The sequence below is a fragment of the Rutilus rutilus genome (genome assembly GCF_951802725.1).
Source record: "Rutilus rutilus genome assembly, chromosome: 10".
NCBI classification, from domain to species: domain Eukaryota; kingdom Metazoa; phylum Chordata; class Actinopteri; order Cypriniformes; family Leuciscidae; genus Rutilus; species Rutilus rutilus.
In genome coordinates, this window is record NC_140215.1 from 17,737,914 (window position 1) to 17,764,864 (window position 26,951).

The 26,951-nt window shown below is 37.0% G+C and overlaps 1 protein-coding gene across 1 annotated transcript; it reads right to left on the minus strand.

Annotated features, from left to right (window-relative positions):
- Positions 1-1,198: 1,198 nt before the first annotated feature.
- arglu1a (arginine and glutamate rich 1a) lies at positions 1,199-8,588 on the minus strand. The gene is made up of 5 exons (XM_084422318.1): positions 8,482-8,588; positions 8,090-8,388; positions 5,292-5,517; positions 3,084-3,167; positions 1,199-1,949 (listed from the first exon to the last, which is right to left on the minus strand). Exons 2-5 carry the CDS (start codon positions 8,383-8,385, stop codon positions 1,785-1,787), a joined length of 771 nt encoding a protein of 256 aa, XP_084278444.1. The 5' UTR covers positions 8,386-8,388; positions 8,482-8,588; the 3' UTR covers positions 1,199-1,784.
- Positions 8,589-26,951: the final 18,363 nt, after the last annotated feature.

Sequence of the window (26,951 nt, forward strand, 5' to 3'; positions counted from 1 at the left end):
ATTTAAAAGGCTGCTACAAAAAAGGGTTATTAAATAACATTGTGCTAAAACTAGCATAAACAATTATTATTATTATTTTGGTAATTGTTGGGATGTAACTGTGGCTTAAAAAAAAAAGATCATGACACTACAAAGTGTTCATTAGAAAGATATATACATGCGGCTATTTCTATAAACACGTTTTCAGTTATCATTAGCTTACTGTACAAAAGCATTGTAACATACAATTAAAACCGTTCATTACTAACATTTCAAATTTAAAATAAAAATTTATTTATACTTGAAGAGTTCACAACCTGAAAGTTTTTCCATCTTAATTAAAGGCAGTTATAATGGTAACCAGTTTACCCTTTTCTTGAAATGACCCCACTATACCTTTTAATGAGGGCTGTTTCTTGGGATTATGGTGCTGCAAATGTTTTATAGGACAATTATAATATTAATTTAACGTTTAATTGGAATCTTGACAATCTGCATGACTTTTAATTTTATAGTAACTAAATCTACAAAATGGCAGTAGTTTTTCTTTTTCCAGTTTAGATTTTACTGTAATTGTCCATTCAATAAAATGTCTGGTGTGTTGCACAATATATGCAGAATTAAAATAATGGGTAAAAATTATACAAGAGTGCAGCAAATTCCCAGAAAAGAACATTACGGGTCTAAAACTATTTTGTGGTTTGCAGAGAGCACAAGAGACATGATTCAGCCAATTTTGTGTTCATGGGATTTATTGGTCAACACACTAAATGTCCCAGTTCACAAGGAAAAGGGTTATTTACCACAATACAAGAACACCCTCAAGCAAACACACTCATACACACACACACACGCAAACTCGCTCGCATACACACCCTAACTAGTCTTACCTGTGATTCCCGATTTCCTTAAGGTACCAACAGAGCACTAGACATTACAAGACTTTGTAACACTGTAACCTTTTTTTCACTGAAATGTTTGTATTGTGAATGCTAACGTTCTGGTCACACATATGTTCTACGTTTCAAAATGAGCGACTTGAGTAAAGTGTATCAAAAAGGACAAATATGATCTAGGTTATAATGCTATAAACGCAGCTAATATCAGGTGATTATGGGATTATGTATTAAGCAGCATTTAAGGAACTATATTCTTTGAGGTGTTCAGTCTGCAGTCTAAAAAATACAAAATACTCTCACACTCCCACACATACGTTCACTAATAAGCATAAAACAAAAAGTCTGCCAATTTACTTTTTTTTTTTTACATTTTTGTGTATGCTGATGCTTTGAATGAAAGTACAGTAGTTGAACTGGGGTTGTACCATTCAAGCTCTCAAACCACTGACATATATTGACCAACCAACCACGCACACTCATATACACAAATATTTACACTTATTCATTCTTATTTGCTTGCCATTGAAAAGGAAAAAAAAAATTCTAAAGGTGCATCCAGCATAATAATGTCAAATATCAATACAACACACTGAAAAAAAAGAAAAAAAAGAAATAAGCACAGATGGCAAGCTGATCTGTAAGTCTGTGGTGGTGCCTGCAAGTCCGGTTATGAAGCGTGAGGATTCCAATTTTTTTTTCCTTTCCTGGGTTTATGAAGACCAAATTATGTGGGCAGACCTCTCTTTGAGACTCCGATTCACTTCAACATGAAGCACTCATCAGGAGAGAAGAGAAGAGAAGAGAAGAGAAGAGAAGAGAAGAGAAGAGAAGAGAAGAGAAGAGAAGAGAAGAGAAGAGAAGAGAAGAGAAGAGAAGAGAAGAGAAGAGAAGAGAAGAGAAGAGAAGTCACTCTGTAGCTTTGAGAGTGAAGGAGAGGCGAGGTCGGGACTTGCCCTTCCCCAATATCATCCTCTGTTCCTCTTTCTGTTGTTTCTGCCTCTCCTGCTGTAACTTCATGCGTTCCTCGTGGATCTTTCTTTGTTCTTCTACTATACGTAGCTGATCCTCAGCCTGAAACAAACACATGAGCAAAAGTGACTTTTTCAATCAGCCAAGGCATATTAAATAGGTTCATTTTAGGTCATTTGATACACTAATACATGAAAATGTTCCTTAATTAACAAGCATTAATGAAAAAACAATGTTCATTGTATTTGATCCAACCATATAGATTAAAAAAATGGGGGCATGGTTGGCACTGCCAAGCATCCATTTTGAAACATTTCAGAGAGGACAGGTACCACAATGCAAGTGCAAGTGCAAAAAAACACCACTCCAGTGTTCACAATGACTTAAAGCAAAAACATTTTCTGTCCATTTTGAGGGAGAGCTACTTTACGGACACACAAAAGCCTATAATTGTAATGACTTTGAAATGTATACGCAAAAACCAAAGTATCACCACAAATGTTTTATCAAAAATGAGAAATAAAAACTTCTTCAAGAGCTTTAAATTCTCAGTGGACTTAATCTTCAATATGAATCCACTGGCTTGTGAACTCATATCATGAATTTCTATCACCATTCCAGATAATTGGATAAGGATTTTGAACAATTTCATAGAAACTGCACTCACAAAGATCTATTTAAAACAAATTGAATATTTAAGAGAATATTATTATTCCCTAAAGAAATTTCCAAGAATTATTTGATTTTCAGGCCTGCATATCAACATTTCCTGATATTTCCGGGTAGAGGTGTATATATACACATCGGTACTGGCGGTAATCCTGATATAAAAAAATTATATCATGAATACCACACTAAATAATCTTGAAAATATTTCAACACCTGTCAAACCATCTGTTTGACACTTCAACATAATAGGTGGCGGTATTGCATCTTAACGTTATTCATAAAACTGAAGGAAAAAAATATATATATTTAAAAATTTGTATAGAAATTGCAATATTTTATATTTACATAAATAATGAAAATACTTTTTGTGTGGACAACCAATTCTGAGAGAGCATGTAGAATTATACTAATTAACTATTACATTTAAATATTTTTGTTTCATGTACATATTTTTCTTTTACGTTTAGGAGTACAATTATTTTTGTTTTATTGTGTTTGGCTTTTGTTTCTCATCTTCTAGAATGAGACATATGTTTTGTTGTCAAAATAAAGCAAATAAATAAGTACCAGCTTAGCTTGAGCATCAGCAATCTTTCGGTTGTTTTCTTCCAAAATTCTCTCCAGCTCCGCTCGTTTGGATTTTTCTTCCTCCTAAAGGGGTGACACGGTGACATGTTAGGGTGGGCAGACAAATCCACTGAAATAGGTCCCCATAAACCCAGTTGCACACTCAAACACGTCTACACTCGCACAAACAGGTACCAGCCAGCGACACTCGCACAATCTTTCATGTACTTACACACGCTCTCCACATTTCACATTCCGAACTGCAGCATCAAATGTCTGAAGCTAACCTCTATGTATGCAACAATAAGCAAAAAAAACCCACCCACGAATGTATTCAGGCACACCTTTAATCCCCGCCACGTTTAAATATATATATATACACATCCAAACATCCATTTACGCATTCATTAGGATCCATACAGAACAGGTATGTAAAAGATAACACATCGACAACTAACGAAGAATCTCATTCGTTTGCAGATGAAAAAATCAAAAAAAAAAAAAAAAATCAATCAGTTCGTTCTCTCTCTATTTTTTTTTATTTATCAGCATCCATAAGCAAGAAGTTTCAAAAGAAAATGAGAGAGACAAAGAAAGATTAACTTAAATAAAGGAGAGAGTGAATAGTAGTGGCTCACCAATGCTCGTATACCTACGCCTTTCTCCTTTGACTGTGTACTGTACCTACACAACTGCTGATTAAAGGGGTGAGTATTTACTGCCTGGTCCCGTGTGTCCCGTCCTGGACAGCGCAGCACCTCCCCTTTAAAAATTTCTGAGCTGCTAGCACGAGCTAGTGCTCTTACACAGCAACACCACATGCAGTATATAGCACAGTCCAAGAAAATGAATTATGGTAATCATACAACATTACCGTGTGGGGACGTCAGGCTATTAACGTTAAAGGATGTTAAAGACTGCAAAAACACAAAGGTGGGATCATTCGTTAGATGTGTTTGTTTGAAAACAAAAACAGTGAAGTGTTTGCGTCTAAGCTCAATGGCACAGCAACGTTGAGTGTGGATGTAGAAGTGTGTGTGTGTGTCTGTGTGTGTGTACCCGCACGCCAGCACTCCTGAGGAAAAGCAAATTGTGAGGACACAGAAGTACATTTAAAACACTGCACTTTTAATGACGTCAAAACGGAAGAGTCAAAGGAAAAATGAAGTTAGAAATAAAAAAAATCAGTAATTAATAAATTTAAAACACAGACGACAGAAATGGATGAGCAATAAAGAGAGGGGTGGAGCGTTTTGTGATTGATGGTGCAAATGAAGACCAAATCATGTGCAAACGCTAAATGTAGAACAATACAGATTCATTTAATGGTTCAGTACCAGGGCTACAAATGATGGGGACAAATCTAAAACGTACAGAAGGAGGGCACATATCTAACCCTATTAGTGCTGAGCCGCTGAATTTTGTGTGTGCTTGTGGAATGGAATTAGTTTCTTTTTCATAACTCGTTGCTTCTTTACAATTAGAGCACAGTAACCCTCCTTTATGGTATGGGTGGAATTACAAGCTATGGATTTAGCAAATTAACTAGTTTAAGTGTGGTCTAGTGGCCGCAAAAGGTCTTGTGTGTTTGTAACATCCAAAAACCACATTACGGTAGTAAAGTGTATTATGGTAAGCTATCAAAGTGTATTATGGTGGAAAAAAACAAAAAAAGGCCAGGTTTGAATGCCGAGTGACCTTTTTTAAGAAAAGCGTTTTATTGAAGACAAACAGTTTCATACATTGGGGACAGTAAAATGATAAAAGACATGGAGTAAAGAGAGTAAAATAAAAGGGGAGAGAAAACATGGGAAACATTATATTGGTCCCTTACAGCCGTGGCAAAACGTTCACTTGAAACCCCTGAGAGTGCACTAGAGGTGTGTGAGATTTATTAAAATCACATTAAAGCATTACAGAAAAAGCACAGAGCTTGTCTATCAACAGAGTAAACGAGACCTTAAATGTCCTTAAATATTAGTGTTCCTTAGCAACTTGACTGAACTTCTCTAAGGATCACATCACACCTTGAAAATGTTGCATTCTGTAATTTATTTCATTCCCCACCCAATCAATGGAGCTTACTTTCATCAGCTACCCTGCATCTCCTGCTCTGTCTCGGGGGAAAACGAGTGTCAGGTTGTGCCACGGCTGAGGGTGTGCGGTTTGCGGCTGCTCTCCGCTGTGTTCCGAACGACCGAGCGTTACCTCTCTGGTTTTCTGGGCGTTCAGTTCCGCCTGCCTCTGCTTCTCTAGCTCCTGCAAAAGCTGTGCCTCCATGATGCGTTTGGCCTCCTCCACCCTCCGCAAGACCTCATGCTCGATCTCGTCACGTCGCTTCTCAAGCTCCTCCTCCACCCGCCGCGCCACAAGCTCCTCCACACGCCTCGCCGTCTCCTCCTCAATCAGACGCTCCTCGATTTCCTGCTGACGGCTGTGGAGGAAACAAGAAAGAGAGGATCAAACATGGGAGACCCCTAACTTATACTCAATGATACATGTAGAGTGAAGAACAACTCATACAAGAAGAGGTCCAAGTTGGGACAGTAGTCCCTTGGCCTGACAACATTTGACTGGCCCCCCATTTAATTTTTTTTAATGCAAAATAGACAAGTTCAAAAATATAATATTTATATTTAAAATAATACATTAAAATAAAATATTTTTTAATTAATATTTACTTTAAAATGTAATATTTTGTATTTAATTATTTTTGCAGAAAAGGGTTAATGTGAAAAACTTTTAATTTTGCAATTGTATTTAGCTTTTTGGAAGAAAAAAATATTTAAAAAATAAATTAAAAAAATAATTATATATACAGTACCAGTCAAAAGTTTGGAAACACTACTATTTTTAATGCTTTTGAAAGAAGTCTCTTATGCTCATCAAGCCTGCAGTTAAAAAAAAACAAAAAAAAAAAACAGTAATATTATGAAATATTATTACAATTTAAAATAATGGTTCTCTTTTTAAATACACTTTAAAATGTAATTTATTTTTGTGATGCAAAGCTGAATTTTCATCAGCAAGTACTCCAGTCTTTGGTGTCTTATGATCCTTCAGAAATCATTCTAATATGCTGATTTATGATCAATGTTGGAAACAGTTGTGCTGCTTAATATTTTTTTATAACCTGAGATACTTTTTTCAGGATTATTTGATGAATAAAAAGTAAAAAAGAACTGTATTCATTTAGAATAGAAATCTTTTGTAACAATATACACTACCGTTCAAAAGTTTGGGAACAATATATATTTTTTTTTAAAGAAATTAGTACTTTAATTCAACAAGAATGTGTTAAATTGATAAAAGGTGATGGTAACGATTTATATTGTTAGAAATGTTTTTATTTTGAATAAATGCTGTTTTTATGAATAAATGCTGTTAACGTTTTACTCATCAATGAATCCTGAAAAAAGTATTCCAAAAAAATATATTAAACAGCACAACTGTTTCCATCATTGATAATAACTGAGTATCAAATCATCATATTAGAATGATTTCTGAAGGATCATAAGACACCAAAGACTGGAGTACTTGCTGATGAAAATTCAGCTTTGCATCACAAAAATAAATTACATTTTAAAGTATATTAAAAAAGAGAACCATTATTTTAAATTGTAATAATATTTCATAATATTACTGTTTTTTTTTTTTTTGTTTTTTTTGTTCTTAACTGCAGGCTTGATGAGCATAAGAGACTTCTTGCAAAAGCATTAAAAATAGTAGTGTTTCCAAACTTTTGACTGGTACTGTATATATATATATATATATATATTTTTTTTTTCACATATCTAACATACATTTTTATTTTAACAATTGATTTCTTTTCAAAGAAAATTAGCAATTATACAATGAAACTCCAAGAAAGTCATAAAAACGAAGACTTTTAACGTGCAAAATTATACACAGCAAAACAAACGGATTTATTTTCAACCAAATCTTACTGATGCTACCAAGACTATAATAAATCATAATGTAATTTCACTAAAACGTAATTAATGTTAGCCGCTTTGATAACCTTTACCTAGCAGACAAATAAAAAAAAAGATAAGCACATTTCACAACCAAATGTCAAAGAAATGCATTTCACAAAATGCACTGCTGAGCCCAGAAGAGGCAGATGATATTGTCCTGTCATCTATAATTCTGAAATTAAACATGATGTGCACGCTGACATCATAAACCCATAAAGGAAAGTATGCCCCTCAAAGGGAAGGCCAAGATTACAAAAGCATGTTTTACCTTTATTTACACTTTAAGCATGACTAAACCATTAGAGGAGAGCAAGCTGTCACACCTGGCCTTAAGAAGAAACACAAAAACACAGACACAATACTGAACCAAGTGACCATTACATTGCCCAAAGCCAAAACAAAAATTAAACAACAGCAGCCATCTTTTGATTTGATTTCAGTGTCATGAAACTCGATCCAGGGCCTCTCTTTGAGTTTAAAACACCCTGAATGTAGTTACAATGCACTCTGGGTGAAGATCAGGCCTAGGGCTGCAGCACTTCTCTTCCTGTTCTTTCACTACATTCCCCCTTCCTTCCCTTCCACAAACCTCTTAACATTATACTGGTGGTCTCCAATCACAAAAGAGAGATGTCAACAATCTGTGATAGTTACAAAAGCATATCAGCTTACACAGGCAGCAGATTTCAGTGATGAGATGACCTGATGTGTGACAGCTGCCTATGAGAGTCCATGGAGTGATGAAAGTTCAGTGAATACAGATAGGTAACATGAAACGTCACCTTTTTTGCACACTAGATCAGTATATTAGGTTCTAATAAATATTAAACAACAAAGAGTTGCTACTTGAAACATGAAACAACTGAACTGAAGTGATAGTGCTGCCCAACCAAGTGACACTTCATGCATGTTTAAGTGAGTAAGGCCACGTCTGGTACCATAGACAGTAGACACACACACACACACACACACACACACACACACACACACACACGTATATATTTATATATACAATAATAGTCATCTTACATCTTCCTCTGCCTTTCTATCTCCTGTCTCCTCTCGTCCTCTTCTCTCCTCTGTTTCTCGTCGTTGCTTCTCTTGCTCAGAGTCCGGCCGAACATGTCGGTTCGGTCGGGTGGTGAGCCACCCCTGTCCCTCCTGCTGCCGGATCTCGAGCGGGACCGTCTGCTCCTCTTCAACTCCTTCGATCTGCTCCTTTTCTTGTTGGATTTTGATTTTGATTTTGATTTGGAGCGGCTCCGTCTGCGGCTGTGTTTAGAGTGTTTGGACCGGGACGAGCTGCGGCTCCGGGAGCGACCCATATTCTGCACGAATAAATCCGACTGACACTACTAAATAGGGTCTTATGAATGCAGTAACATCTACAACGACCTCGTGTAATATTATATTACGGTTACCTGTATAATTGTTTATTATAAGCTCGTTTAATAAGGATGTTCGTTGCTTTCTGCTCCAGTGAATCTGCGGAATCAAACAATATGGCGACCGCCTCAGTCTTCCTTTTCCCAGAATGCATCAGCTTAGTTCGGGTCTTTTCGGATATCTCCGGGCTGATACCGAATGAGGAGGAACACACGACGAGTCTGGGGCGTCTACCGTCTGCGGATTCGGAAGCACCAAGCTAATCTGAGGTATCTTCACACAAAACGCTGTCAGTGACTGCAAAGTAGCAGTTTCAAACACTGCATACTGCAATGCAGCAGTATTTTAGTACTGCACAATACATCCTACAATACAGTTGAGGTTGTCTACATATCTTAGTAAATCCAAAGGTCATACAGGTTGTGTGCTATGAATACAGGAAAAAAATGGTAACATACTGTCCACATTCTGTAACAGAAATTGAGATGCAATTAATATGCAATAATATTCGATCCCCCCTTTTACAGTCTATGGTTCCCTCACTAAATCGTGCGGACGTTTTACGAATTTGTTCCTTCGATTTATAAATCGTGCACACGATATAGCAAATCGAGGGAACAAAATTGTAAATCGTACGCACGATTTAGCCTAGTATTTTTTCCCATTTCTTTTCATGTGCTGAAGGGATATTTTTGTAGGCCAAAACCCGGAAATGGGTTAGCACTTCCGTTTTCACCGTCCCAAACATGCATTTACACTATGCACTATGTTCTCAACCGTGTAGTGTTTGAATGATGAATTTTGTCATTCGAATGATGGTCAACATCCGAGTCTGATAGCCTCCGTTGAGTGTATGAAGTGTCCAACATTCCACTTGATTTTGTCGGTTAATTTAGTGCATCGTCTTGGTAATTAAAGTTCACTTTTTCGTATTTGGAATTTTCAGTGTGAACACTTTTTAAAGTATTTATACAATAAAACTGCATAGAATATCATAGCATATACGTATGAAAATTCTATCACATCTAGGGAGTTTTTAAATGGATTTTTGGTTTAAATGCCTGAAATATGGTCTGTGGTTAACACAAGCGCAAAGTATCTTCACATTTTATTCTATGACATAAAATAAGTCAGTAAACCCAAATTGTCTCTGGTAAACCCCATGTAATTTATTTAAAGCTTTAACCTTTTTTTTGGAAAAGGTGGTTGCCAACAAGTGGCCAATGGGACTAAGGAGGTGAACATCATCAAGCTGAACAGGTAAGCTTATCTACTCACTATTCTGGGTTTACTTCCTCATTGTGTTGATAATTGTGCCTTTTCAAACTATTCTAACTAACTAGTCTACGTTAGCTTTTTACTTTTGGTTATTGTATAACTTCAAAATTCATAAACGTTGGATTGTGTTTTTGCAGATGAAACCAGGGTGATGCTAACTTCTGGGTTGGCCCACAAAAATGTGTAATCAGCAGTTCTCTATAGCAGAGATTTTCAACCCTCCTCCTGGAGTCCCATCATCCTGCAAATCCTTTCCCGTGGCCTCATGGGATGGGAAAGTGTCCATCGGATGCACAGGAGTTGGAAGTCATCCAGGTACTTTTCACCTAGGCTACTCTCACATACTGATTTTAGCCTACTATATATAGTAAGGAAGTAGGCACATTCGAACACAGTGTTGGTTTCCAGGAACAGGGTTGAAGACCTCTGCTCTATAGTATTATTAGATTAGATTAGAGTATTATAGTATTATTAATATAATATAATATAAACCGTTGAGTGTAACAGTGGGTAGTATATTTTATCCACCTTATTTTTAACGTAAGAGCAGGCACAGGCATTTGTAAATTGAATGTGGCTTCCGGTGTCCGCCACCCCTTCTAGGCGTATACAAAACAGCTCATTATGCTGCTTGATCATGTAAACTAGTATTTTTGCCACATTATTTTAATGTATTGTCATAATTAGAAACACACAGGTTTGTAGCACTTTTTTTTTACCGTTTACTGCACTTTGTTATTCTTTTAGTTGTTTTGAATAAATCAGAAATCTCGCATATTCACAAAAAAAAATACTTACTTCCATGTTAGAATATAAGAGGGATGCTGTTTATTTGTAAAAAGTAGTGAAATTGTAGGCATTATTCCACACTTAACAGTAGTGTGCAATCATATGACCTCATCACATTGCGTATTTAATTCAGTGAGTGACATTTCAGTTACCATCCTGGAAATAAATCTGGCATTTTAATTACATTTTACTGAAAATTGTCTTTTGACATAAGGCAATCAAATAACTAAAGAAAAAGATCACAGTAGATATTACTAACTACACAGTTCATCCATCACAGTGGAGATGATAGGCTAAGTCAAGCAAATTACTATAGTATACTGCACAATTTGGAAAATGTAGGAAGAGTAGTATGGTAGTATGCTATTCTGAACATAGCCACTTTCCAGATGTTAAGAGTTTGAAATTGCAGGTTAGCAAGCTATTCTCTAATGGGCAGGTCAGAACGAAATCTACAGACCTTTTTGCATTGTCTGCGCTGATTTTTGGGGAGGCTGAGTGGCTATAAACATTGTAAAATTTGTCAAATGGAGCTGAGAGTTCCACGCTTTTATTGGTAGCTGAAATCATAATAAAATTAGCCAGAATATAAAAGACAAGCATGCAAGTGGTGCAGTGTGTGGAACTTTGTGAATGACAAGAATGCAGAGCTTTTTGTAGAGTTCATTGGGAGCAGATTCTGTTTGGGCCTTCTAATGGGTGATTTGGTGGGTGATCTGTGCACATGAGAACAACAGCTTAGTTGCAACAACCTGGTTAGGTCTACCATACGTTCCAGAAAAGAATAATCATTTTCTTGGCTTGTTGTTTTTGACTAAATCTTTCTTGTTCCATTCTGCTTGTCCTTTTTTGTTGTTTTCCTCGAGAGATAAGCTTATCCTAGCTCTATATGAAGACCAATTCATAACTTTATTTTTGTCAGGCCCATTTGCTGACAGAATGGTCATTCTAAGTTTAGGTTCAATCCCATTCGAACTCCAGGGGAGCATTGTGACAGGCAGTTGCTTATTCTGAAAAACTACAGGCTAAAAATATTTAGCCAGGGATATTTTAAAACACACATGAGCAAAGCCATGGTGACTCTGTTAGGAAATCCAGTCAAGATAAGAGCGAGAGAAATTACTTTCTCTCATATTTTGGCAGGCCAAGAAATGAAATTGGGGTTGGAATTTTGAATCATTACAATTTTGTCATTAAAATTAAGAAAGAAATAATACAGGGGGAAAAAAGTCATTCTGTTTTATTTTCTCAATAATGCTAGTTTATTTATAGCTCTAACGTAACGTAACAGTTTAGTGTTTTGATTAATCTTGATTTTTCGAAATGTTGCGCTTGTGTGCTTTTCTTGGGCAAGCCGTAGTGCAGACCAAAAGTCAGGATTTGCGTTAAATAATAATAAAAAATTAGCTTTCTATCTCACCAAACCCTCCTCTCAGAACACTAGGAAAATACGGCACAAGTCGCATGAGATCATTCTTTGATGCTTCTGCATCTTTTTTTTAAAAGCTGGTCACTATTCACTGCCATTATATTCTATAATGGCATTATATTATATTCTCCTTTTGTAGTCTGACAAAGATTGAAGGTCATACTCCATTAGAAAAACACCAGGGTGAGTAAATAATGACTGCATTTTTATTTTTGGACTATCCCTTTAAGTAGTACTGCGCTGGATAGATATGTACAGCAAAATAAACAATATAGCAACATCTCTATAAATTGAATTTTTTTTTATTATCACCATGATCTTTACCGCCCAGCCCTTCTTCTTTCGTATTCCAAAACACGAAGAAAGGCATACAGGCTTGTGTGAACTGTCCTTTATATATTTAGGCAATTGATTTTATGGTTGAATCTCGGTTTCCAGGTCATGGGTCACACATACGGTGCCCTCCACTAATATTGGCTCCCATTGTAAATATGAGCAAAGGAGGCTGTGAAAATAAATCTGCATTGTTTGATCTTTCATTAAAAAAATTCACAAAATTCTAACCTTTCATTGAAGTAAAGATCCAACCACTGCAAGATCCAACCACAGCCCATCATAAGATTTCTAGCAGAGGCCGTCAGGTTTTGATTTTTTAACTGTTAGTATTTGCTAGAATCCATGATACCATGTATCTGAACAAGATGTCCAGGACCTCCAGCAAAAAAATACGCCTACAACATTAAAGATCCAGCAGTATATATAGGTGGACATGAGGTATTTTTTTTATGCCTGTTAGCACCAAACCCATCTAGTATGTTTGCTGCCAAAAAGCTATTTTTTCATATGACCATAGAATCCGGTCCCTTTTGAAGTTCCAGTTGTGTCTGACAACTGAATATGCTGGAGTTTGTTCTTGGATGAGCGAGAAGGATTTTTCTTGAAACCCCCCCAAACAACTTGTGATGTAGGTGCTATTTTGATCATTTTCAAAAGACTCAACTAATCTCTACATTCTCCAGCTGTGATCATTCGAGAGTCTTTGGTCACTCGAACTTTCCTCTTCACCGTGCATTAGGACGATATACTGTAGACAAATGTCCTCTTCCAGGCAGATTTGTAACATCTTTAGTTGATTGGAATTTCTTAATTATTGCCCTGATGGTGGAAATGGGGATTTAATATGCGTTAGATATTTTCTTATAGCCACTTTCTATTCACTTTTTATTACAGCCAATTTCTACTCAACACTCTTTTGCTGCACATCAGAACTATATTCTTTGGTTTACTCGTTGTGATGAATGATTATGGGAATTTGGCCTTTGTGTTTCCTCATATTTATACTCCTGTGGAACAGGAAGTCATGGCCGGGCAATTTCATGCTCCTAGTCACACTGGTGTGTTAAAAAAACGTAAATATGAATGAGAATAATATATTTTAATAATATACTAATTTCTAGGGGTGCCAATAATTGTGGCCAACATGCATTGGACAAAAACATTTATCTTATAATGTGAGTTTCTCCCCACGTCCAATTGTTTTACTTCAATGAAAGGCTAGAATTTTTTTAATGAGAGATCAAAAGGATAAACTGCAGATTTATTTTCACAGCCTCCTTTGTTCATATACCAAGGGTGCCAATATTAGAGGAGGGCACTGTAGCTTTGTGCCTTTAACATATTGCCAATTACCATCAGTAAGATGAGGCAATAGTATCGGCTATATCGGACAAACCTTCACACTCAGTGTTACCAACATAACCTCAACACACTCTTCTTGTATTGAGCTAGTCCCTTTGTTCATTCATCATTCAGTGAGGTGTGTTGTAGTTGAATAAAATTTGTTCAGTGAGAACGAGAGAAAGTTTTCATGGTCATCATTGTGTGACAGAATAAGGCACAAAGTTGCTTAGATGAATAATCCAGGAAAAGTGGGAGAATGCTGTCAGTTTAGGCTGAATTTGAGATGCAACTGCAGATTTTGGGAAGTTTTGGCATGTTGTTCAGAAAAGCTAATAGAAAGAGAGAGCATTGTCACTTCCTGAAAAGCAACATAGTAATAGCGGTATATGTTAGGGATTTGTTTTTACTTGAGGAAGAAGCCAACTTTGTTGTGTTAAATTCATGAACACAAGCAAACTGAAGTCTGTTGTTTGCCAGAGGAAGTCAATCAGTATTATATGTGTCAGACATGATCAATAAGCATCAAACTAAATGACTTACTTCCCAGCTGCTACACTAAGAATCACTGCATTTCCTTCCAGTGGAATAACGTCACACAAAAGACAGACGTCACTGCTACCTTAGGCCAGACCACTCTCTTTCAATCAAGCCATTTTACAATTCTCAAACATATTAACCTCATCTTTAAATGATTAGTTGAGCAGGATAATACCACTGCTTTTTCCCGCTCTCCCAACATGAATGGCCTTCATGCTACTCGAGTTAATGAAAAGTCGCTGCGCTCTTTCTTCCCCCTTTTTTATTCGTTTGATCAAAGATGGCCTCTCCTCTCTGGCTAACCTCTCCTCTCAGTTGGCCGTAGCCTCTGTCTCTTGAGGGTGAGGGCACTTAACAAACACAGGATCCCACCGCTGGGGCACATTGTCATGTTGATGTCCCAAGGGCCCCTACACAAAGGGCCATTGAGGAGAGGAAAGGAGAGAAAGAGCTGAGACAGAGAGAGAGAGGGAGAACAAGGCTCTCAGGAGGAATTTCTTTAACCCGTCATGCAGCGTGTGTGTGTGTGTGTTGAGCGGGGGAGGGTCATATACCGGCTATAGCTCCAGTGTTGTTGGTCACTGGACTGATCTTGGTCACCGACTTCTTAAAGTCTCCTGGGGTTGGTTCTGCAAAGAGTCACCTTACTGTGTGTCTGTGTGTGTGGTTTCATGGAAATTCAAGAAGCTTTTCAGGCCGACATGCTTCAGTTGTTTGTTAACTCTAGATATATCATTCCTTTAGGCACCATTAAAACTGTATACCTGACCTACATTGGATAACAATTTACATAACTTTTTTATTTCTCATACTTAGTGATTTGAACAAACTTCTCACCCTAAGAATTGAAATTTGTTTTAAAACACATTGTGCTGTTATGTTTGCCTGTTTTAGGACCTGTCCCAAATGGTGTGTTCTGATCTGATTTATGCTTGAGGTCTCACACAAGTTGTTGAATGTGAAATCTGACATTATTGTGTCCTATTTGACATTTTAGGTTGAAGGGTGGCTACGGGTAGGGCTAGATATCAATTTACTGATTTCATTCTAATTTGAAAGCTCTTTTTTGAGTTAATTCTGATTTTGATTTGCTTCGATTAGGTGCTGATTCATTTGAGCAAATCTCAGTTGTAATGTATTTTATTTTGCTTGTATATAAAAGTATATACTGTATACAAAGCGTACTGTGTACGAATGAAAAAAAAAAAAAAAAAATTAATTTATTTATTTATTGTTCTTTTGAACTTATATATTCATAAAAGAATCCTGAAAAAAAGAAAGAATAACTGTTATTTTAAATTGTAATAATATTTCACAATATTATTTTATCAAATAAATGCAGCCTTAGTGAGCATAAGAATCTTAACTTAACTTAAATTAACTAATCTTTTGAATGGACTTGTACACATTATTTTCTAAATGTATTTTATTAACGTTTTTCAGTACAGAGACAGAGATTTGCAGGTGGGATCTTTGGCCAGTATAAGCAACCATTCCAACACCCCTAGGGGCCGTTCACACAGAACGTGTTTTTCCATTCCAACACGCTATTTTCCATTGTTTTTCAATGTAAACACATGCTAAACGGATGTGTATGACTGTTGCGCTCACGTCTTGCGTCTATTGTAGCGTCTCGTGCATGACACTGCGTTCTAAAAACTCAGCGCTCAAGTTAAAATCAGTTCAACTTTTAAAAAACGCGTCTCAAGACCTTGCCTTTTTCCCCATTCCACTGCCCGCGTCTCACGTTTTTGCTTTTTGTGGATGAGCTCTTAGACCCACATAGAAACACACCAAAGCCACTCAGAATATCTTAGCAACCACATAATAACCACCCACAACATCATAGAGTTGTGGCAATGGGTTTTGCATGTACAAGAGCTACAAACTTTCATAAAAAATTTAAGAATCTAGTAAAGTGCTTCCCCAATTACTAGCAGCAGCAAACAAGACAATACCCACATCCTCTATTGTTCAGCCAAACAGAGTGTCCAGTCAACCCCTGTCAGTGGGTTAGCCAATGTTGTTATGTTTCAAACAAACAGATTGCAATTCTCTTTGGTGCAGCTAGTGACACACTTCCCTTCATAAGTGTTAAAAGTTTAAATATGGATCCAATCCATTAGACGTGGACCCAAAGCCTCTGTAATTGTAGAAAGAAGAGAGTTAGAGAGCTCTCTGTCAAAGAGCATTGAGCTCTGAGACCCTCTTTCATAATAAACAGCTATATGGATGGAAGGCTGTGACAAGCCAAGCAAAGAGGTGAAAGGTCATTTCTGCAGTATTCGATTGACCTTAAAGGTGGACACAGATGAAATGTACAGGTCTGTCACATTCACTCTGTTCCTTCTCTTGTTTCTTCTCTTGTTTCTCTTGGTAAGAAGGAAGAATAGGCTAGATTCCTCTGTTTATTAAAAAAAAACAAGTTTTTAACCCTTCTCTCTTTCCTTTTCCCTTTTTTAAAATTGTTTAATCTCAACGAAAAGATCCTTGAGAAAAGAAAACGGCAGGCAGTGAGACTTTGGCAACACAGGAAAAAGAGCCTGAGAAAGTCCCTGCAGGAAAAGAGCCACATCCATCACGGCTCCAGACCTCCTCTCCTCATCTCACTCTCTGTCCCATTCTCTCTTTACCTGATCTAGAAACAATAGCCATTTCCTGCTACTGAGTCTTGAGACTGGAAGCTGGAATGACAGAATGAATAATCATGAGAGAGAGAGAGAGCGAGCGTGAGAGACTGTTCTGCAAGGAAAGAAACAAGAGGCTCTAAAGCTGACGTCACCTTTGTGTGTGTGTGAGCTCACACACATGTGCTTCCATGCATTACTTACATATGTTTTGATGGTCAGAATAATTTATTAACAGAACTGTACAAACATCCTCACGACAGACCACACAATGAAAAGCATGGATAATTTGTAATGTTCTGGATATATCCTGAACTTTCCACGGCCATGAAAGGCTTTTGAAATGGTGTTTTACACTCCTGGAAAAGTATTAAAAAAATTAATTGAAGTTTCATTAGCTAAAACACATTCGTTTAGTTATTCTCTGCTCTAACATATTTCTTCAGCTGGGTTTTATAGAGTAAATTTGTGATTTGCCTGATTTGTGAGTGAATTGTTATTTTGATTCAAGTTGTTTAAACGAATCAATTGATCTGATTCACAAATTTGTTTTAATGATTTTGTTGTGTGCCAGTTGGATTTAAAGTCATTTCTAAAAGTCCTTGTCCATTTATCACAAATGTACAGACCCCATAAAGTAAGATTTGCAATCTTTTTATTTGAAATCTTTAGGAATCAAGTAGTGCGAGAAGTAAGTGTGGGAAGTGTGCACAAAAAAACTTGCATGGTTTGCACTTACATGCATGGGAAAACTTTTGCGTTGCCATGGGTAAAAGTAGACATAAACCAGATAACGGTAACAAATGACCACAGAAGTTTGTCTTGCATTTGCAAACATTTTCATGTGAGTATATGGAAGTGTCACTGTTTTTTCCCCTCACTTTAGGGGCTCCTATACAAATGACTGGAAAGATCATATATGTTCATTAGTCGCAGCATTTCAAACGGAAATAGTCTTACTTACTCTTCGTTAGTCGTGTTCCACAAGAAAACTATTTGAATGTATGTACTTCTACAAATATTAGATAATAAATACTGTAAAGTAGATAGCCATCGCCAAAAGAGTTTGTAAAGGACTCTGAACACTGGAAAACTGGGTATGGACAATGAATACTGTGACGCAATATCAAATCTTTTTAAATGCCTGTTAGCCTCATTCCCTGCATCCTTAAAGACCCCCTTAGGACCCTGCCACACTCTTTGTACAACAAACACACACGCACAATGAAAGTTCCTCATGTTTGACTGATGTCCTGCATCACAGTTAGATGTGATTGATACAATATATCCATCACCTCGGCTGTCTGGCGCACAGTTTGCCATTGCCTTCTCAGTCTCCACTGCCTTTTTCATGCGGCGTGTGCGTGTGACTGTCACTAAACCACCCTTTTGTTTCTCACCTCGTCCGTCTCACTGACGCTCAATGAATCAGGGTTTTAAAGTGGGCTGGGGTTTGCATTTGCACATGCATGTCTGCTCATGTCAAACACTCATATGAATATCGTTATGATCTGAGAAGCAGTTTGAAGCTGTGTATCTGTACGTGTATGTGTGCTGTTGTCTTGAGGTAATAGTGTCACAAACTTTTTATTGTCAATTTTTTTTCTTCTCCAAAGCTTGAAGGTTTTGCTCAGGGAGGATCATACTATAATTCTGATGAGAAAATGGTGAAAGATTTGGGTTTATTGTATCACTTGAAACATGTTAATTAATTTGAACCATTCTCTCAATGAAAATAAGGTACCTATAGGCTATATGTGCATATTTGATCTTCTCTGGGAAAATAATATGCTATAATATTATATGTGTGTGTGTGTGTGTGTGTGTGTGTGTTAGGGGATGCACAGACTAGTCGACTTTAATGCTCTGCAATTGACACTTTAAGCTTGACGACTAGTTGATCATGGCCTATAAATGGCGCAACTGGATAAGAAACCATTGAGGTCCACTTTTACGCTCTGTTTCCAACAGTCAAAATGACAAATAAATACATACCCAGAGAGCGCTCAAAAAGATATGTTTGATTATACCATCTGAATGCTCAAAATGGATTGGGTGAATGGCCTTTCTAAACGAATGCGCTGCTGCATTGTAACGCACACACATGCAGACAGTAGCTCGCACAATACATGCAGATCGCGTGCACACAAAACATTCAGTAGCTCAGAAATGCATTGTCAACACTGTTCTGTGATTTATCAATAAAATAGCTTAAAAACTGATAAGTTCTAGAATACATTTCTTAGTAACTAAAACCCACAGCTTCACTATTAGTAGAGAGACGCTGTCAGGTAGAATTAATTCACACGCAATCGTGTGTGTGTTTAAATGCCTATACCATATTTTGGGGAAGCTAAATCTGACAAACCCTCCCCAATCCTCCTTTTGGGGATGTCCTCATTTGTAAAAATGATATAAAAATAAATGAATAACTTAAATGTAAAAATGAGGAAAGTAGCTAGCTAGCTTTATATAAAATCCAGTAGAAGTCTATGGAATGTCCCCATTTAGCAAAGTAAATGTGTGTGGTTGTGTGTTTGTGTGTTTCAGTAGACAATAAGGGCTGAAGTACATGGCGAAAATAATTAATGAAACAATAATTTATCCTATCATTATTTTGAACATAAATGAATCTTTGTAATGTTTTACATGATTTAAAAAAATAAATAAACTAATTGTCAAAACTTAACTCTGCTGTATGTGTCTATGAATGCAAGCTCAACTGGTCCCTGAGTGAGCCGCTCATGCCGTGGTCTAGTTATTGACCGCTGGGGTCAGGTGTGATTGACAGCTCTATTAAGGCTGAGAGTCAATGTGACACTTACATTCTAAATGGAGGAGTGAGAAGTTTCACCTTCTATCACCTCACAGTGACACGGAGCTGCTTAGCGCTGACACTCTCCGCGACACTCTTTTGATCGCTTTAAAGGATGCCCTTTAACCCACCGCTCTGACACCAACTCTGTATTATACACGCTCACAAACAGCAGAGCAGCCATAAGTAATACATCTATAAAAAGATTCATTAAAGATATTTAATACAGCAATCATTCTCAAGAGTGCAATAGTGGACACATTTATATCCCGTGCAGGGGATCTATCCCACATGAACTGAAGAGCTGACAGATTCGAGAAGCTGAAAACCTAAAAAAAAAAAAAAAAGGGTGTAAAACTGTGAGCTGAGTGTCTCTTTCAAGTGTACTTATTTAACAGCGACCGATTGAATTATTTTCACAGATCTTGATCATACATCATAGCTTAAAGAACATACAGGTCAAAGGACAGTGCCAACATGATGGATGTAGTATGTCTGGGAATGTATTTGTCCTACTATAATGCATTACGGAGCCCTGCACATGACACACGGGGGGACAACAAGATATATTGAAGATATATAAGATATATACAAGATATATATACAACAAGATAAATTGGCTACAATTTAACTAAATTCAAATAAGGGAATACATTAGTACTATATAACCATGATTTAACTAAATAAAGTGGAGCATTTTAGATTTAAGATTTTTTTTTTTTTTGTACATACTCTGAAAACTTGATTTTGATGTGCTTATTAGCCAAGTGCAGCAGGTCAAAATAGAAAGCAACAGAGGCATTTGGTGAAGACAGCTTGTGTTTAGGGATTCGAGTTTGATGTATAAGAAGTGAGATACTTTGGCTGATATTTTTGAGTAGTTTGAGTGTGTGAGCACCTCTGACCTTCCAGACCTTCAGTATGTAGGTGGCAATTCATGGGGTGAGACAGCTGCTGCCGGTGTGGGTGTGTGTGTGTGTGTGTTTATTTCTTTCTTGCAAACCTACATATACAACTGTAGCATTCCAGCCCTACCACAGATACACACACATGCATGGACAAACACATCCATCTAAACTAGAAGTGGGTGGTAATAGTGACTTGATGTTGACCCGAATGTGACCCTCAGTCACTCTCTCCTCCCTAAACTGGGCTCATTTGCGTAGGATGCTCCCACCCCTCGTTCCCACGTATCTGCAGCAGATAACAGTTTTATCTCTTCCAGTGCAACGCACACATACTACATCTACACCTGTTCAATCTAATGTGCCATGCTAAAATGAGACCCATCTGACAACAACAACAATAGAGATTAGACAAATTCAAACACAAATTATAGATGAGTTTTTGTGTGTGTTGAATTTATCAGGATCCCCTGTTGCCCTCAGTAACTTAACACCCTCAAACCCTGCATTCTCTTAAAAAATAATTTATGATAATTATGATTATCATCAATAGATGACATTCCTGTGTTGTGTGTAGCTCAGTCAGTTGCTCACGTTCCCCATCTGCCTGTCACACACTCTCACACACTCTCATCACAGGTGATCTCTGCCATCTGTTGCCACCACTAGTCAAAGTTGATAAGATATGCAAAGTACAGAAATGGCAACACACTGACACTCATTCACACACATATATTCAACATGAGGGCCTTGAGGACAGACTGAAAGGGCAGTATGCGATTAAGTTGTACAATATCTATATTGTGGCATGTTAGTTGATTAAAATAAGACTAAATAATATAGCCTACTTGATTGCTGTTTCCTATAAGAAAATGTAAGTTTTCTGTTGGCTGAGGCAAAAAAAAAAAAAAAAAAAAAAAATCTAACATAGCATTTTGCAGTATAAAGGCAGCTATAACCAGGGACACCTTAAGATAACTAAATGACCCTGGGCTACAGCATTACAGTAGGCCCCCTACCCCAGATAAAAAAAATAAAATAAAAAAAGCTTTCCTGACGAACTTTATCGTCGATAACATTTAACATTTACAACACTTTGTATGCTGCGTAAAAATATGAGACAAATATAGGTGAATATTCAAATTCACTCTTTGCCAGTAGGTGGCGCATGTGGAACAGCAGACTTATAGCGGTTACGCAAACAAAGCATAAATGCTTTTATAAACACTACATTATAGGCATTATATGGAGGTAATATGAAAAGAAAATGCCATCAAAACTTTCCTGGCCGAAATGCGCGTTTACTGGTACCGCTTCATGATATAAACGCCATAAATTATATAAAATATTTGTTATCTATCAGCAGTAGATCAAAACAATCACTTGGCATAAATGTGGGCAATTTGGTGATTGCAAACTGCTCTATAGACACGAGCACGTAGAATGCACAACAGAACTGCGTCTTTATTTTGAAACATGCAGTGCTAATTAAATCATAGCCTTTTAATTATTACATTGAAGCAATTTTTCTGTCCCCAGATTTAAAACATCCAGAAATTTAAATTGGACCCAAGGCTTTAAAGCAGCACCGATGGAACACAGTGACTCAACACTGAACTCTTGCACTGAATGACGTTACCGAAAACTATAGTTGTCCAGTCCGGTTCCGTTAACACAGCAGGGCTTTACCGAAAATGCTATTGGCCATTTTAAATTTGAAAATTTATGGGCATGAGTTCATTTATAGAATGCTGTTGTCACTGCTGCAAACTCCCATATATGCAAAGAATTATTAAAAAAATATAATTTTCGTGAAGACAGTAAGCCTCTTCCCAGTGTAGGCCCCTGGGCTTCAGCCCATGGAAGCCTGTGCTTTAATGCGCCCCTGGCTATAACAGGCTAAATAGATGTAAGAAATAAATATGCAATAACAAATAATTCCAATAAAGAATTTATTTCTGCATTTCAATATGCAAATATCACTCTGACTTCATTGCCAGTTACATTTTGAACATTAAGGGGTCGTTCAAACATAACGCGTTTTTGAATTGCACCCCTAAGACTAAACATTACATTCAGGCAGTTCAAGTTGAATTAATTACAGAAAATGTTGACAAAGATTATTAAAAATGTAATGTTTGAGGAACCTCACAAGCACTGTAGTAAATTGTTTGTTGTTTGAGATCTTTATTTCGTAAACAGACTGTCTAATTATTAATCAACCTCTGATTTGATTTGTGTTAGAAGATTTGCGACTGTTAAGCTGCAGTCTTGCTGAACTTTACTGACCTGAGGAAACTGTCCAGTGTAAAATGGATGTGTCAGTACTATTTAATGAGTTCTTGTAAGCACTGAACCAGTTGTGCGTGTTTACGTTGTGGCAGCAATTCCGGGCTTTCTGCTCGAACGTCACAAGGAAAGCCCCTGCACAAAGGTGGCTTTTATTTTCATTATTAAACATTTTTAAATACTGAGACACAATTGTATTACAGACTTTATTTAAATTTTTTGCAGGAAGATTATTTTATACCTTCTCCATTTTATGCATCGTTCAAAGTAAGCACATGTGCTACGATGTCTGTTAAAGGGTGCATCATTTAGAAAAGTGTTATTATAAACATCTGATGAACATCTTAAAAAGGTTGTTTTTTTGTTTCATTACATACCCCAAAAAGTTCTGTTACTTTTTTCAGATGAACATAGACATAAACACCGAATAGACGCCTATGGTGACTTGTGCATGTAAAATTGTATGCTTCTACTTAAAACTTCATAAGATAGATCTACCTAACACCTTCTAAGGTTCTTCCAGCAATTAATCCAAAGAACATTTATGACTGCCACACACACACACACACACACACACACACACACACACACACTCTCATCTATTGTTTTCTTTTTGCTATTGTTTACAGCTGCTTTGTGTCTCATGGTGGGAATCTCTTGTACATAGAATAGAGTGGGGAAAAATTACTGGAAGGAAAAGAGTCTTCTGTCATTTTGTGTGACCATCATATGGTCCATGTGCTTATTTAATTACTGGATGCAAGCCAGAAAGACAAATGGAGAATCACAGTTTGAGAGAAAGACAGAGGTGTGATGTGATGTGATGATAATAGCATGCACAACAAACAAGAGACAGAAACAAGCGAACACACAATTACATCACCTGAGACGGCAACACTCTCTCTCTCACACACACAAACACAGGCAGAACAATAGTCACAGATTTAGAATGCTGTGGGAAAAAGAAAACATACTGTCCATCCAGCACACACACGGTATATCCTCCCCACCCATTACATCACCAACCGTCACTCCAGAGTCACTGTCCTGTCTTAAAAAGACATATGCCAAAGCTATGGGCTGCAAGTGCAGTCTCCAAAACTTTGGATAATCACAAAGACACAGCCGACGGGTATCACAGTCAGCTCTAACAGAAGTTCACATTTTGCATATATTTTATAGCAGCATTTGTTTGCTACATGGCCTAGGTCTCACATCAGTTCATTTATGCAGATTTCTATATTTCTGAATTATGATATTAGCAGTTGGTCAAATGTTTATGTGCTGTGTGTGCATTGTGTTTTGAAAGTGTTATGATAGTGAAAACTGGACAGAATCCCCAAATGTGTTTTTGTCAGCCTGTGTTGGGAGGGTCAAGCAGTGTTATATGTGATTCAGGAAGGTCGGTGTGTGCTAAAATAGCCCGGCCTTTGTGGTTTAAAGGAAGTTATACAAAAGGAGGGACCTGAGAACTGACAGTGAAGTCAGAACAGACAATGACACGCACGTAATATTGAACAAAACCTGCAAATCTGCATGGAAATGCATGACATGACAACACAGCTACCATCTTCATCTGTGTGTCCAAGTATATATAACACAATGTGTAATTGAATGCATAATATAATTTCAGTTGAATTAAGAAGCGATTAAATGAAATGTAAAATATGGAAAGAATTGTTAGTTTGACAGAAAAAGTGTCTGTAAGATTGTAAGGGTGTGTTAGTGTCGGTAAGATTTTCTTTTAACGTTTTTGAAAAAAGTGTCATGCTGACCATGGCTGCATTTATTTGATCTAAGATACAGTAAAACAGGAACATTGTGAAATAATTAAAAAAAAGTACTTTGTTCATGTAATGACAAAGCTGGATTTTTGTGCTACAGCTGCAGCACAAGTGTCACACACAAAAGTCACTGAGAACACCCATTTATCAGTATATGATGGTGAAAGATCCTTGGGTAATTAATTTATGATTCAATATTAGACATTTAACAAAAGTAAAGTCATTTACATGCATTATACGGTGAAATTGTTTTTCAATTGAAGCTTGACTAGCAAAATCCGTCCATAAAGTGCGGGAAGGTTTTTTATTAATTAATTGCAGATTTTCAAAACAACATCCAGCCTGGCTTGACACTTCCATGTTGAACTAGTTTTATTAACCAGCATTAGTCAGCACACAAATATAGTAACAGATTCAAATATGAACATGGTTCTCAAAACGCTGCCCTCTTCCACTTTCCTTCATTGCAAGGCTTCTGTCATTCACACCCCCACTGTGATGTCACCATCTGTAGCCCTAGACCTGTCTGCCACCAGTGTGTGTGTGTGAGTGAATGCACCATCTGTCCTCTACGGTCTTCCCCTTTATGCTGTTATATATGCTGCTTGTGCGTATATCACTAGCACACCTCACACACATGCATCTCACACCATTAACACTCTCCATTTCATTCATGTACTCAAGGCATGAAACCCTTGAGACAGTATTACATTTCTCTAATCATGTACATATGAGCCATTAGTCGAGCGCTCATGTTCCTATTGATTCCTTTGAGCATATGTCCATGCAACGTTTCATTCCGTCTTTACAAAGTGTCAGTTTGAGTTCACTGTGTGTATAACCATGATTTATGTGCGTCTTCCTATATTGAAAGCCACTTTCAAAACAAGCATCTTTCTGTTGGTCAGTGCACAAATTCATGTGACCAACTTGAACATGAGTGAAATTATTTAACATTACAAATAATTTAAGGGAATTTAGGCATTTTAGAATTATAATGTACAGTATGAAAATGGATAGGCCTATTCATTTTGAGATTTGCTAAATATTACATTTGACAGTGTTATTAAATTATACATGTTTTTAAAGATTAACTTTAAATCAGTGTTAGATGATGAGAAACATAATCGAAGTAGAAAAGTAGTAGAAATAACCATGCACAATTAAATATCCAGTATCGACTGACGCAATAATAAAAAATAAAAAAAAACTGTAATATTTACCGATAGCCGAGATGATGCTGATTTCATGCATCCCTAATTTCATTGTTTGTTTTTATTAGTACTATGTATTTGTTATCATGTCATTAGTTTAGCAACATGTGAATCATTTTTTACGAGGTTTCATTTCCGTTATGCTGCTTTAGAAGGCAGTTGTCTATGAATAGACAATGAGGCCTCTCACACTAGTGTTTTGAACAGATCTCTCCTTTTCTAGTTTAAATGAAATGTTTTCATTAAGGTAGGAGGACTTAAAAGTTCACAACACAGAGACACACGGCTGTGACCTTTTGATTAGTTTCCCACACTCTACTGTACATCAATCACCTCTGCAAGTCTTAAGTGTGAAAACAGACACTGTAATAATTGAAAAGTGACATCTGAAGACAGCTCAACGACAAATGGCTGATCAAGGAGATGCCTGTTGATGGTTGATCAAGAAATGTGTATTTGCGTCTTACAGGTTGCCCGACACTGTTTTCTGTTTCTGCATGCGTTGAAGTTAAACTCCTGTATAATAGCCAATACGATAATAACCCTTAACAGTGTGTCTGAGGATGCCACATCAAACATCAATACGCCCACAGCAGGCAATCTTGGCATTAAGTATAAAATGTTAAAATGTGTGTCCTGTGAACTTAAGTGTCAAACCCTGCTTTGGGTTAAGGGACCTAAATTAGCAGTGACACCTGTTGTCGGTTTTATAAACTGCAGCAGGTCTAAACTGGTCTGGAGAGTTCCTAGAAATCGCTAGTAAATTCTACAATCAATTAAAAAAGAGACAGCGAGTAGCACACTGAAACATTGAAGTAGAAACATGAAATTACAGTTTTATTTACAACTTTTTTTTATTTTTTTATTGTACGCTGGAGCTGTGCCATAGCAAATCTCAAATATAACAGTTCATTTCAGAGGATTATTGGGGCGGTCAATCTTAGTCATCAGAGTTTGTATTGAGTGGATTTGCCAAGTCCGTTTCTTAATCAAAAGGTAATATCCCGTTCCTTTTCCAAAAGCTTAATGAACTCTAAGAACACTGTCAGTGAACAGAAAGCATTACCCTTGAGAACGCCACAAGAGAGGATGTATATTAGTGTGGGTGTGTTCCTAACTTTGCCTTTTACGTTTATTCATTTAGCAGATGCTTTATTA